We start from the raw sequence: 15,401 nt of genomic DNA, 5'->3' as shown, positions 1-15,401 counted from the left end.
AGGTACTCAGAATGATACACTCTTCAATAGCGAGTTCGTGTTCAGATGATGTAACTTTAATGAAAAGTGGCAATGATATCTTGTAAAACTAACAGATTTAAGAAATTTATGGTAACTGTTTAATTCAGTTAAGATTCTACTTCGAATTCCAAATGACTTCAGATTGTCACCTGCCTTTCACTGTTCCAAATGAGGACTGGGTAGGATGACACTGAAGACTGCTCAGAGGCAGTTGCAAAGAAGTGTCATATTGGATTCAAAACATTAACTCTCTTTCTTTCTCCACTGATGCTGCCAGACCTGCTGAGTTTCTCCAGCACATTCTGCTTTTATTTAAGACTAGGAGGAGGCCTTTTTCCCCCATGATTTGGTTTGAAATGCTGCCTGGTTAGGATGAGGAAGAGAGATCTGATCCTTTGAGAAGTGATTTCTGTAACATGTGGAGATTACTCAAATCTACCTTACTGAAACTGAGTGTGGCATATCATGGTTGTGCCTTGGGTAAATAATGATGATTTGTCTGCTGAGAATCTAAAACTTGTTTTGTTTGAATAATGGGGAATGGGTGGTGTGGGGATGGGGAATGCAATTTAAATGCAAAGGGAAAAGTAAAATGATTGTTTTAAATTTTCTTGGATGTAATCACATTTCAGTAGTCTTTCATTCTATTGTTAGTTTTGCTTTACATTGCATGGGTTATTATGGTACTTGATCGGTAATTTAAATTACCTACTAGAATTCACCCAATGTTTTGGCAAACTATATGCCATCAATCAACCAATTGGGGCAGGGCGAGAGACAAGTCCAAAAATAATCGCATATGCATTCATTTTTGTCAGTGACCAGGAGATTCCACTCACCAGTGCAAGAAATCTGTAACAAACATGTGCATCACCACCCTCGATTGTTCATCTGAATCCCTTTCAACAATGAATGCTGAGCAGTATCCCACTCAGCCACTCCACTACCTCCAAATTGTCCTGTCCAACATTCAGCACTGGATGAACAGAAATGTCCTCCAACAAAACTCCACAGTGGTTAGCACTGCTGCCTCACAGCGTCAGAGACCCGGGTTCAATTCCCGCCTCAGGTGACTGTCTGTGTGGAGTTTGCACATTCTCCCAGTGTCTGCGTGGGTTTCTTCCGGGTGCTCCGGTTTCCTCCCACCATCCAAAAATGTGCAGGTTAGGTGAATTGGCCATGCCAAATTGTCCATAATGTTAGGTGAAGGGGTAAATGTAGGGAAATGGGTGGGTTGCGCTTCGGCGGGTCAGTGTGGACTTGTTGGACCGAAGGGCCTGTTTCAACACTAAGTAATCTAATCTAATCTAAAAAACTATTTGGTATCCACTACCAGGTTTACTTCCCTAGTCACCCATTTGGCAACAAGGAGATCGAACTAGACCTTTTGACTCTGCAAAGAGCACCTGATGATGTATCTAAACCATCACAAAGACTGTATATTTCCAACTCTGACTTTGCTGTTGAAACTCTCATTCATGTCTTTGTTATCACTGCAAATATTTCTGTGCACTCTGGGTCAGAATACTATTTTGCACTTTGTGTAAGCTGAAGCTCACTTTAAAACCAACTGTCCATTAAGCCCTACATACCATGAGTGCTGTTTGCTGACTGTATTTTCTCCTGCTCAACGAATGTCAGAATTTTAAAATTCTTATTCTTTTTTCCAAACATATCCAAGCCTCTCCTTTCATTATCTCTGTAACAATTCTAGCCTTATAAGGTTCCAATTCTTATTTCTTGCATATCTATGACTTTAATCATTGTTGTGTGTCCTAAAGCCTTGAGCCGTACTCTCTCAAATCCTTTCTTTCAAAATCTTTTCCTTTTCCGTGTCTATACTTTTTCCCTTTAAGGCACACATTCCTGAAAGTCTGTCTCTAATCCTTATCTATTGTCACTTCAAGTGGCTTCCTGTAAAATTCTTTCAATAATGCTTCTATCGATCTGCTAGACAAATTCTATTTTGTTAACTTCGCTAATATAAATGCAAGTTTGTTTTTGTTGTAATCGGTGCCACATCAGTTCAATCAAAAGGGATTTGACCAGCTCTTAAACAAAAATACTTCAGGAGTGGAGACAAAAACAAAATACTGAGGAATGCAGGATTAGAAAGCCAATTGAGGAGTTTGCTCTAGTCCACCTTTTGAATGAATGTAACTTATTCACATTAGTTCATTCACAAGGACACTTGGAATGCCTGATTATGGTTGGTGCTGACTTCTGAACTGTAATCTATTGGATCTTAGTTATTGGCAGATCATTTTCAATTTAGTTTTATTTGCTGCTGTTTAGCACTGCCACATGTTTGTTTTGTTTACACTCCTCCTGTCGGGTTGTCTAGTGGCTTAACCTTTTTGCTTCACTATTAAAATTGTGCAGTTCAACTTCAGTATTAGGCCTGATCTGGATCTAGAGAACAAATGAGAGTTAGACCCTCTACGTAAAGCACTGATGCTGCAGCTGTAGGGAGCACATACTTTTTTAAATTGATTTGTATTCCATGCTGTACATCTCTATGACTCTATTCAAATCCAATAAAGTAATAATTTTAAACTATAACAGGAAAAGCAGTTTATTTTAAAATGTGCATGTTCTGATTTTTTTTTTTCTTTTTTTAACTCCATAGGTGCTGACATCATGCCGGGTTTTTCTGTTAGCAGCCCGAATCCCTACCAAGGTACTACTTTATCTGATTATCTTTCATAATCCTGATTTCAACTTGGGGAATGAACAGAAGAATATGGAGGGACTATGAAATTTACACTTGGTGGCTGTTGCTAGAGATTAAAATTCTTCAAGTGTATCTTGCTTTCATGAACACTTGAAGGTAGTTTTAGCCTTATGTGCAGAAGGAAAGCAAGTGGACAGTTTGAATTCTCAAAGTCTCCTGAAGCCTCTGGGAACTGCTGCTGCTGCGATTTTATTGCAAGTGATAGGGGTGCAATTGCAAAACTTCCAAGGTCCATTTTAGTGTGCACATGTCAGGTGCTGATGGTATTACAATGGACTGACAGTCAGCTCCATGAGAGGGCAACTCTGCGTAGCATTGGATCAAAGCCAGCTGAAAGCCCGGAATGTGATTTTTATGTATTTATTGCCTTGCTTTTGAGTACAGGAAGAGAATATGTTCTCTGACCCCGACAAAGAAACTTAATGTATCTGTTTTTTTTCAATTGTGTGGATCCAGCAGTTACAATAGCCGATCCTATCATACTTATTTAGTGGCCTGTCTCGGCACTTTTATGGAATTGCGATGCTTCCTACAGATTTCGTGCTTGAAACCTGGGCTGTGGTCCAACACAACAAAGTGGCCAACTGCATTTCTATCCAACACAACTCTAAATCAAATAGTTAATCAAAAAAGGTAAAAATAATCTCAAATTGAAAGAAAAAAAGATGGTGTGGAAACAATTAGTGGTAAATGTAGGATTAAAAGCAAACAAGAGGACCAAGCCAAAAAAAGGGGAGAAAATAACCTAAGCATAAACTATCAAGCAATATAAAAATAGGTAGTAAGAGCTTATTAAAAAGTGAGAGAGCAAAGTAGAACATAGACCCCCCCCCCCACACACTTAGAAATGAAGCTAAAGAAATATTAACAGGAAACCAGGAAATGGTGGAGGCATTGTATCAATAATTTCCATAAAGCTTCAAAGGTGAGGATATAAGTAGCATTCCAAAAATACCAAATCAAGGACCAAAAGGTAGAAAGGATGCAAATATAATAACTATCACTGGAGGAAGAAGAAAGCAGCAAAGGAATTGGTCTAAAGATCAATTAACTCCTTTAGACCACCATTTCCTCCTCTAATTTTCTTTCTGGCTGGTTAGGCCCGAGGTCCACGCGTTGCAGTGAATTCTGGAATAGGAAGTCAGTGCTATGATGGCATGGGATGTTGGAGTGACTGCAAGTGTGTGCAGCCACACACTCAGCTTAAGAGGGAATGTTGTCCTGGATAGGTTGCATTTTAAGACATTGCAGGAAGTAGATACAGAGATAGTGGTTACCTTGGTAATACATGTCCAAGAATCCTTAGGAAAGAAAAATGCCATAGGATTAGAAAACTTGAGCATAACCCCTTACACAACAAGGACAATTACAGACTAGTTAGCTTGATATCTATCAATGGAAAAATGCTAAAGTCTAGCTGAAAGGAAGTAATAGCAGGGCATTTTGAAATACAATAATATAAACAAGCTGTCTCGGCATCAGTTTACAAAAGGGAAATCATGACTGACAAACGTATTAGCATAGTAGCTGGTTAGCGAGATTAGATTGCATGGGATCAAGTGAGAGCTCCCCAATTGGATACAAAATTAGCTTGATGCTAGGAGACAGAGTGTAGTAGTAGAGGGTTGTCATTCACACTGAGGGCTATTGACCAGTGGTGTGCCACAAGGATCAGTGGTGGGTGTACTGTTGTTTGTCATTTACATCAACAATTTGGATGAAAATATAGGAGGCATAGTTGGTAAGTTTCCAAAAAACACCAACAGTTGGTGGTAGAGTGGACAGTGGAAAAAGTTATTTAAGAGTACAAGGGGATCTTGAACAACTGGACCAATGAGCCGAGGCATGGCAGACGGAATTTAATTTAGGTAAAGTAAACCAGGGAAGGACTTCTAAAGTTAATGCTAGGGCCCTTGGGAGTGTTGTCAAACAGAGACTTGGGGGTTACCGGTACATAATTTCTAAAACATGGCATCATAAGTAGACAGGGTGGCGAAGAAGGTATTTGATGTGTTTGCCTGCATCAGTCAGAGCATTGAGAACAGGAGTTGGGATGTCATGTTACAACTTTATGAGACATAAGGACATATTTGGAGTAATGCGTGCAATTCTGGTCGTCCTGCTATAGGAAGGGTGTTATTAAACTGGAAAGGGTGCAAAAAAAGATTTACAAATATGTTAGCAAGACTGGAGGTTTGAGTTATAAGGAGAGGCTGGTTAGGCTGGGATTTTTTTTCCCTGGAGTATAGGAGGCTGAGGGGTGACGTCCTTGAGGTTTATAAAAGTATGAGAGATCTAGATAAGATGAATAACCCAGGTCTTTCTCCCAGGGTAGGGCAGTTCAAAACTAGAGGGCATAGCTTTAATGTGAGATGGGAAATATTTAAAAGGGACCTGAGGGACAATCTTTTCACACACAGGGCGGTGCATATATAGAGCGAGTTGCTAGAGGCCAGGACATAGGTGAGTACAGTTACAAGATTTTAAAAGTCAATTTGGACAGGTACTTGGATCTGAAAAGTATAGAGGGATATGGGCCAAATGGAGGCAAATGGGACTAGTTAGCATTTGCCAAAGGATCTGGCCAAAGGATCTTTTTCTGTGTTATATTACTCAATGACTCTAATTCTTAGAGAAGGTAAAACCAGAATAGATAAAGGGGAACCAAAAGATCTTCTACATTTAGAATTGCAAAAGGCGTCAAATTTTAAAATAAAAAGCGCATAATGTTAGGGTAAATATAACATGAAAATAGAATTGGCTAACTAATGAATTGGGATAAACAGGGCTATTGAGGGTTGCAACCTGTAACTAGTGGAGTGCCATATGGAATTAGGCCTCGATTAAAGATTGAATGGACTGTCACCATGTTTGCAAATGACGTAAAATAGGTGCGAAGATGAGTGATGAGGAGAACAGAGTGTACAGAGGGATATGGACAGGTTAAATGATTGGCCAAAAACTTGGCAGATGGAAAATAATTTGGGAAAATGAGGTTATGCACTTGGGCAGTAAGAGTAGAGGATCTGAATGTTATTTTAAATGGACGAAGACTACAGAAAGCTGCAGTGCAGAGAGATTTGGGGTCCTTGTGCATATATCACAAAACGCTAGCATCCACGTTCAATGGGTAATAGGGAAGACAAATGGAATTTTGGCTGTTACTTGAAAAGGATTGGAGTACAAAAATAAGGAAGTTTTGCTAAAATTGTACAAGACACCTACAATACTGTGAACAGTTTTGGCCTGCTTTTCAAATATAAGATATACTGACATTGGAGGCAGTCCAGAGAGAGTGCGTTCGATTAATCCTGGGTATGGAAGGATTTGAGGAGAGACTGAGTAAGTTGGGATTGTATACATTAGTTTATTGGTGACTTTATTGTCAGAGCTTGACAGGGTAGATGTGGAGAGGTTATTCCTTTTTGTGGGAAGGTCTAGGACCAGTGGGCATAATCTCATCTTAAGGAGTTGCCTGTTTAAGGTGGAGGAAGATAGATTTCTTCTATCAGAGTGTAGTAAATTTTTAAATTCTTTACTGAGGAAGGCTGTTGACTATATTTAAGGCTGATATAGACCTTGTAATCAGTAAGGGAATGGAGGGTTAAAGGAAAAAGGCAGCAAAGTGAAGTTAAGGATGATTGGATCAGCCATGATCTCATTGAGTGACAGAGCCGTCATGGGCTGAATTGCACACTTCTCCCCTACCTCAGTGTTGTCCATAAAGAAGCTTTCATGTGTAAGTGTCCTTTCGACCATTTTTTTAAAAGGAGCATAAATGCTCATTTCTTGTGAGGAAAAATGTGCACATTTATAATCGTACAGTATTTTTGACACCTTAACCACTTTTCCTCTTATTTACCTTTGTGGTTATTTTTAAGATCTTTGTGAAGGGTAAATTGACTTCAGTGTCGACATTAAATTGCAGATAGTTTGTGTAGATATAATTTTAATTGGGATGTTATCTCTCCTTGTGTAAATTTAATAAATTATTACTTTTTTTGGTTTGTTGAATGGCTGCCTACATTAGTATTGATACTAATGCCAGTTGTTGTACTTTGTTCAACAAATCGAAGTGATCTTATGAAAAAAATCAATTCCTAACCTTTTGCAGTGCACCTTGTGCTTCCTGTTCTATTTCTTTCCAAGTCTGAGAGACTGAAACTGAGGCTGATCATTAAGACACAAGTAGATCCAACAGGGAATATGGAAGAAATGTCTTTATCTAGGAAATTGTTATATGAAACCTGCTACTATACAGTAGATCCTTCTTCCTTTTATGCACTTTCATATCTGTTTGTCCAGTGCAGCATCTTCTCACAGAGAAATCAAATTTCAGTTTTCCATTTTAAAGTTTTAGCAGCGTTTGCTGGCACCCGTGTGCATGATTCAATAGAAACATCATCATGTTGACAATATGTCGTCTCACATAAATGCTGCACGTGTGTACATTTGAAACAGGGAGGGGTAATGACAATGGAGGAGAGAATCTGGGATAAGGGTGGAAGATTAGGGTCATTAGGACCCAGGTGGCTCTTGCCTTCTCTCCGTATTCCATTCCACCTTTTTTATGCCTTTCCTCCCTTCTTCCCGCCTTGCTCTCTCTTTCCTCCTCCCCCAACTCCCCAACCAAACTGAAGAGCATATCAGCGGCTGTAATGCACTTTGAGATTTCCAGTGGTCATGAAAGATGTGGCACAGTGGTTAGCACTGCTGCCTCACAGCGCCAGAGACCTGGGTTCAATTCCCGCCTCAGGCAACTGACTGTATGGAGTTTGCACGTTCTCCCTGTGTCTGCGTGGGTTTCCTCCGGATGCTCCGGTTTCCGCCCACAGTCCAAAGATGTGCAGGTTAGGTGAATTGGCCATGCGAAATTGCCCGTAGTGTTAGGTAAGGGGTAAATGTAGGGGTATGGGTGGGTTGTGCTTCAGCGGGTCGGTGTGGACTTGTTGGGCCGAAGGGCCTGTTTCCACACTGTAATGTAATCTAATCTAATCTAAATGTGATTTTTGAAAATATTTTTGAATCTAGGGGCAATTGCAATTTTGAGAGAAAGGAATCTAACCACTGTCCATGACCATCACTTAACTCCCCGACATTCGACCTGGGGGCTAGCACCAACTAGAAACTCAACTGAGCTAGCCATATAGATACAAGAGCAGGCCAGAGGCTTGTTGCAATAATCTTAAAGCAACTTTCCACCTTACTCCCAAAGCCTGACCTCTATCGATAGGGCACATGTTAGGATTGTAAAGGAATGCTCCCTACTTGCCTGGATGAGTGCAGTTTGAACAACATTCCAATTTGACACCATCCAGGACAAAGCAGCCTCCTTGATTGGCACAATATCAAACATCCGTTCTCTCCACCAGTGAAGCTTAGTCGCAGCACTGTGTGCCATCAACAATATGCACTGCAGAAATTTACTAACGATCCTTAGGCAGTACCTTCCACACATTATTACCTCGAAGGACAAAGACAGCATGGGAACATAACCACCTGCAAGTTCTTCTAAGCCACTCACTGTCCTGTTACATGTCACTGTTTCTTCAGAGTTAATGGGTCAAAATCCTGGAATTCCTTCCATATGGGCATTGTGGGTCTATCTACAGCACATAAACAACAGTGTCTCGAGAAGGTAGTCCACCAGCCCCATCTCAAGGGCATTTAAGGACAGGCAACAAATACTGGCCCTGCCAATGGTATGTGAGTCCCATGAGTACATTTTAAAAAAAACATGTAATTGTGAGTAAGTTCTGAATTACAAAGCAGTTTTGACAAAGCAGATTGGACTGCTGCTCTTTGGCTGGCATCCAGAATAGACAATTCAAATGACAATTGTATCCTTATATAGGAAACAAAAATGGAGTTGAACTCTAACAACACATTAGTGACCTGGTAGATTTGGGTTTCAAAACGAAAATGTAATTTTCAAGTCATCCGACAAGGATTATTTACTCCCATAGTTGAAAGGAAAATACACCGAATCAACAAACTTGCACATTTCAATGATATAGCTTTAATATCTGCCTGAGAATATGTTTAAAGAACACAACTTTCATTCTTCTTTCAATTTTAAGGTGTGGGTATGGTGCTGCTCTGTCTAGTAATTCTAATTTGTGGAATCAAAAGAATTTTCTGCTCTCGTACACCCAGTCATGCATGCAGTTCATAATCCTGTCTTATCAAAGGCACAGGACTGCAAGAGTAAATCAGCTATTAGCATCAAAATGAACTAATTAAACACATATTTTTTGTGGTATTTATGCCTGAGCATAATATGAGTAGACAAAAGTTCAGAATGTTGTAGAATTCTCTAGTTGGATTCTTGAGAAATGCTGCATTTAAAGGAACTACAAATGTATTTCCATGTATATTGAATGTTTAATGATCTCAGAGCATTTCAGTGCACTTCATAGTTCAAAAGTAGTAATGATATAAACAACAAAATCTTCTGGCCAGATTTCCCTGCTGATCTAGTGGATTTTGGATCAGGATAAGATCAGTCATAATCATGTTAAATGGTGGAATGGGCTCAAAGGGCTGAATTGCCTACTCCTGCTCCTCATACCTCTGTTCCTTTGAATAGATATATTCTGAGACCTTTATGTTTACTCGAGGGGCAGAAAGGGTCTTAGTCTGATATCTCAAATGAAAGGTGACATTCTTTCAGAATAGCACTTCTTCAGTTCTGTGTACGGTTCATTTGAGTTTACAATTTCCTCTTCTTAAGTGAGGGTAAAGTATTGCTTTTTAACTCAGAAGATTCAATAGACAAGAATTCTATCACTGATTCAAGACTGATGCTCAGTTGGAAGCTTTGTGCTGAGCAGCAAATCATCATGAGGCAGTGACCTTTGGAGTTTGGCAGTTCTCCGTTGTGAATTGTCTGTCTGTGCTAGCCTGGTGTGGTCATTGGATTGACTGCTAGTTGTTAAATTGCATTAATTTTCAAAACCTTTCTTTGATTCATAATTGTCTTATCTGAAAGCTGTTTGATTTATGGTTGCTTCTTTGTCAACCTGCAGTACCACAATTAAGCAACCTGTATTCATATAGGAGAAAGCGAGGACTGCAGATGCTGGAGATCAGAATCGAGAGTGTGGTGCTGGAAAAGCACAGCTGGTCAGGCAGCATCCGAGGAGCAGGAGAGTTGACATTTCGAGCACGAGCCCTTCAGCAGGATGCCACACTTTTGAACCAGTCTTTATATGTTAACCTTAGCAATGAGAATCGGCAGGCTGTCATTGGCAGGGCTGAAACCCTGGTCGTTTTCAGCTGCTTCAATTGCCTTCCTTTCAGCGCAAGTCAAAAATTGTAATGTTTGCTGATCTTCACACAGTCTTCAGTTCCACTCTCAACTCTGATTGTTAAGAAATATAAGCCTACGTGCAGGAAAACCTGAACAGTATTTAGTGAAAACAAAGAAATGCTGAGCTCACAGAGGATCAGGCAGCATCCACAGGAAAGTAGGCTAATGGTTCAAGTCTAGATGACTCTTCATCAGAGCTGACATAGTATTTAGGCTTGGCCTGTGAAATGACAACTAACATTTGCACCCCTTGTGTCAGAGAATGACCATCATCATTGTCCTTGCTGAATCACCCACTGTCAATATCCTGGTGCTCACCATTGACCATAAACTTGATGGGAGAGACAAAAACAACTGCAGATGCTGGAATCCAAGCAGGAGGCTGGAAGAACACAGCAAGCCAGGCAGCATCAGGAGGTGGAGGAGTCAACGTTTTGGGTGTAACCTACCCCCAGACTTGAAGAAGGGTTACACCCGAAACGTTGACTTCTCCACCTCCTGCTGAAGCCTGGCTTGCCATAAACTTAATGGAGCAGCAATGTTAATGCTGTGGCTCCAACAGCAGTTTGGAAGCTAGCTATTCTGCAGCGAATAGCTCACCTGATGTTTGAAACCACATTTATAAGTTGCAAGTCAAGAGTGTGATGGAGTACTCTCCATCTTGGTTTCAACTGGTGCGTTATGTCTGATTTTGTGTGCCGTACTTTAGGAAGTATGTGAAGGCTTTGGAACACAATGCGGGGGAAAAAATAGAATGATTTTCTGGGGTGAAAGATTTAAGTGTGCAGATATTTTGGAGAATCTGGTGATATTCTCCATGGAGAATAGAATATTGAGAGGTGATCGAGATGCTGAAAAATCATGAGGGGTCAAGACAGAGCAGATAGCGGTAGATACTTTGCCAGAAGGTGACTAAGTACCAGCTTTGTTGAGTTTTGTGATGGGATTCTCGAAGCTCTAATGAGATTTCTCTTTTGTTTTTAAACAGCTTGATTCATTAGTTACACACCATGCCTCTGTGGTGTCCCACTTACATTATCTTCCACTTAGCAATGGCAGAAGTGCTTGCCAATGATGGGCCCTTCCAGGATTTCTGGCAGCATTGTTGCCAACTGGGAACTGCCCTTCACAGTGCACAGGTGTGCAAATTGCTCTACTGCTCGCCTTGAGACATTGTGGGACCAGGACTGTGAGATCCCACACATGGTTCCAGTGGATCTTTGGAAGCAGTTTGTAACGTTATAAAAAAAATTAGTACAGCTGTCACCTTTAATGGCCCCATGTATGGAATGGCCGCCCACCTCTTTGAATTACAGGTCCTGCTTCAACAATTGGGTTCATCTTGTGACAGGTTCCCTTCAGTCTGTGGTGACACTGTGACTTGCCTATCTGAAGGATGATAGACTCTGGGCCTGCAGTGCTTCCTTTGCATCCTATAGGGAGCTTTAGTTGTGACTTCATATGAGCAGCTGCTGAAGGCTGCTACTACTCCTGGGTTTGCTGGCACCTTTCTTCCTCTTCAGTTTCTCTATATCTATGTTACACTGAGATGGCAGCCACTGCTGTGCCTGGATCTATTGCCCACATTTCAATGAATCAGTGGGGAAATCAAAAATAGAACAGTCCTTAATAACGTAAGCAGTCAGCAATGATCTCTCTTCCTCTTCCCTCTTGCTCACCTGTGCACTCTCTCTCTCTTGTGCGCGCGCTCTCTCTCTCTCTCTCTCTCTTTCGCTCCCCCCCCCCCCGCCAACTTTGCTCACGCATGTCCTCTCTTGCAAATTTGCAAAACACTTCTATGTAACAGGATGTAGAGCATTCCGACAATGAGGATGCTCAACATGTTCACATGTAGAGTATTGTATTCCAACATGTGCAGCACAAGCCATGCCATGCAAAAAAAAAATAGGAGTTTGCAAGCGTTATGTGTTTATCAATTGCTTGTTCTACACTCATCCAAGAAAGGCAGCATTGTACACAAGAGCGTGTTGCTGAATACTTCTATTTCAAGATGAGAGAAAATGATCTCTTGGCCCTTGTGCATCCTCAGGGATCTTTGTGAATTGTGACTAGCATGTGGTCTTTTCAGGGTGCCTGTGATTACTTTTCCTTCACAGAAATCATTGTTCTGTAAAGACAAATGACATAGTCAAGATTGCTTGTAACCAGGATTTGTATCCCACAGTTAGACACTGCAGGCATTTCACATGCAGGGTTCTATGGTTACAGATATCTTCAACCTAGACTCTGTCAGTGCCTGATTAATGCAATTAGTTGGCCCTTGAAGGGCCCCACATCACTCATAAGTGCTCACAAAGAAAAATAACACTTCCTCTGCCTACTGTTGGTATACAATTTTTTGTTTTCATTGCACTTTTACGATTCACAGGAAGACTAAAGTCAATGTAAGGTTGCGCTTAGCAAAGTGTGCTACTGGCTCGGCCTCAAAGTTGAGGACCCCCACCTCCCAAAAGCTCCATGTTCCTTTCTGACTTGCATTCCTTGCCAACTCCATCAATACTGAGCTTTCACATATTCCCATTCAACTCCTTCATATATGTCTTCATGTTTCAATATAATCCCTGATCCTCAGGCCTAGAGTGTAACTGCGCCAACCACTGTTCTGGATTATTCCACCCTTTTGAAGCCAGGGTGATTGTGATCATCAATGACTCTCCTCTCCTGCAATTACCTAGGTCTTCCATTGATACATGTTGAGTTGCCTCCTTTCGCAACTGTCTCCTCTGCTTCCCAGCATGCTGCCTCCAGCTCCCACAATTGCATCCTCAGCTTTCCCACCATAGTAGTTACTATTGATAATCGTCTTTTGACTTTCATTGAGCAGATTCCCAGCACAGACTGTAGCACATACCCTTGAACCGTTTGATGGGCAGCCCTAACTGATGAGTGACACGATCCCTAAATGATACTTGTGCAGTGCCTTGACAGGCTTCCTGTGAATCTCCAGGCATGTTGCACTGGACCTGCAAAACTGACAGTGGCCCATTCCCAGACTATAGAGTTGCAGAACCCCTGATCTTGACTCACCAAAGCAGCTGACTGATGGTGCTCTTGACTAATTGTCCTGATATCCCTGACTGAAAACGATATTCCTTGACTTGACTGAAGGTTACTCCTCTTAGACTTTGAGACGTGGCCATTTGGTTGAAGCAGTTGCAGTGTTATTGGCACATGTTACATGTTTACCATTGATGTCGCATGGTGCTTTATAGCAAACAGTACTTCCTAAATGCTGAATTGAGCAAGTTAATTTTATACTGTTGCTCTGAAAATAATTTGTTTGGCAACGTGAACGATACAGTTAGGCAGTCATTTTAAATGTAGGAGGCTGTGATTGTAAATATTTAAAAACAAGTAATGCCGTATTCAATGATATTTTAACTTTTAAAATAACACTTTTCCTATGTTGTACCATACTTGGCCTGTGTATGGAGAAGACATTTTGCCCCACTGTGCTTATGTTACTTTTCACCAAATACCTGTGGGTTTAGTCATCTCATTTTCTTAATCTGAGACTATTCATTGACAGCATATTGAGAATGACTGCAACAACTTGTTGAATTGCAATATAGGAATACAATTAAGGGATTAAATTATAACTCCGACCACACAGAATAATGCTTGAATTTATAAAGTGGTCTTGTCACAGTGTGAAGTTACTGTCAACTACATTACTGGAAAATTAATTTGCATAAAAGGGTGACATAGTGGCACAGTAGTCAGCACTGCTGCCTCATACAGTGCCAGGGACTCTTGTTCAATTCCAACTTTGGGCGAGATTCTGTGTGGAGATTACAAATTCTCCCTGTGTCTGTGTAGGTTTTTGGCAAGTGCTCCAGTTTCTGCCCACAGTCCAGTGATTTACAAGTGAGGTGGATTTGCCATGCTAGTTTACCCTTTGTATCCAAGGATATGGAGGCAAGGATATGGAGTGGGTCATGGGAAATTTGGGATTAAGGGGATAGAGGGTAGGTTTGGGTGAGATGGTCTTAAAGCAGGTCGGTATAGACTCAACGGGCAAAATGGTCTCTCTGTGCACTGCAGGGATTCTATGATTAATTATAATTGTTGCCACCGTGCAACAGTGCATTTGCCTACAGTATTTTATAATAGAAGTAATGGAAAGTTGTCATTAAAGGTTTAATGAGAAAACAAATTTCAACAAATGTATAGTTTAACATAAATAGGGAAGATGCTGTCCAAGTTTCAAGCTCCTGCAAAAGCTGCAAAACCAGATATGGGAATTCTGCTGAGAGCCTTGCCACTCATGATGGTGTCACATGATAGATACTTACTAGACATGTCAGAAAAGGTGGGACTTGTCCTTTCCATAAATCTTTAAGTGTGATAGAACTTAATTATTGCTAATAACCGTGCTGACCCTGAAAATGTACAATTCCTACTGTGAAGTTTAATTTCTTCTTCGGTTTTTAATAATTAATGGAGCATTTCGTTTTTCTCCTTCTGTCTCCATAATCATGCTCCCTTTATTACATCTTTCCTTCCCTCTTTCATTTTTTCTTTATGCATAGAACCCACTTTAAATCACATGTTCTTAATGTCACATTTTGGTTTAAACTTTGTTTAGCACAGTGTATCAGTCTGATTAGTTATGAAGATAATGCAAAAATTGTGTCTTTTTATTTTTGAGTTGTAAAATTGTGGGAGTGAAATGAGAGAGAAATGTTTTGGAACCAGTGTCTTGCAAAGAATGCTACATCTTGGGCAACTGAGCAGCTTTGGGCTGGAAACAAAATACAGAGAGAAGAGATTTGATCCCACCAGCTCAAGAGTTGTCTCTCTGTTCTTTGCAGACAAAAATCAGTTTATCTTTCCTTCACTTATCACAGTCAGTAACTTTTAATTGATATCAGCTCCCTAAAGTCTCTTGCAAACCAGTGGAAGTGTCCAGAGAAAGACAACTGAAAAGCAATCTTCTGATCAAAGTAAGAATCACCTCAGCAGCCCATAAACATTTCTTCAATCCATAACCTCTTCTTCCCTATTTGTTTTCCTGTGTGCATCTGTGTAAAGGGGAGTTTATTAAGCAATTAGAGTTTCAATTTGCAGTGTGTGTTTGCCGTTGGTTTGTGACAGCTTATCTGTCGCTAGAATCTAATTACTTGTAATAAATAGTAATTCTTGTTAAGCACAGAAACCTGCTCTGTGTTTTCTATCAACCTTGGTCTCAAAATTGTGTAAATTGGAGAATTTTGTGAACTTACTATAAAATGTTTAACTTATGTGTAGACTCCAGGAATAGTGAGCTGGATCTCAATCCAGTGAGTCAGGACAGTATGCAATTCCTTGACC

The 15,401-nt window shown here is 40.5% G+C and overlaps 1 protein-coding gene across 8 annotated transcripts in view; it reads left to right on the top strand.

Annotated features, from left to right (window-relative positions):
- Nucleotides 1-15,401, top strand: part of LOC122564345 (F-actin-uncapping protein LRRC16A-like) — a 472,988-nt gene that overhangs the window by 107,157 nt on the left and 350,430 nt on the right. For all 8 annotated transcript variants that reach the window (XM_087978643.1, XM_087978642.1, XM_087978641.1 and 5 more), the window contains exon 3: nt 2,651-2,701. In XM_087978643.1, the coding sequence (XP_087834769.1) occupies nt 2,651-2,701 (51 nt within the window). The remainder of the gene's footprint in view (nt 1-2,650; nt 2,702-15,401) is intronic.

The sequence above is a fragment of the Chiloscyllium plagiosum genome, unplaced genomic scaffold, assembly GCF_037043375.1.
Source record: "Chiloscyllium plagiosum isolate Xiang-an unplaced genomic scaffold, Cpla_swu_hap1 HiC_scaffold_34, whole genome shotgun sequence".
NCBI classification, from domain to species: domain Eukaryota; kingdom Metazoa; phylum Chordata; class Chondrichthyes; order Orectolobiformes; family Hemiscylliidae; genus Chiloscyllium; species Chiloscyllium plagiosum.
This window is presented reverse-complemented; position numbering and strand designations above follow the sequence as displayed.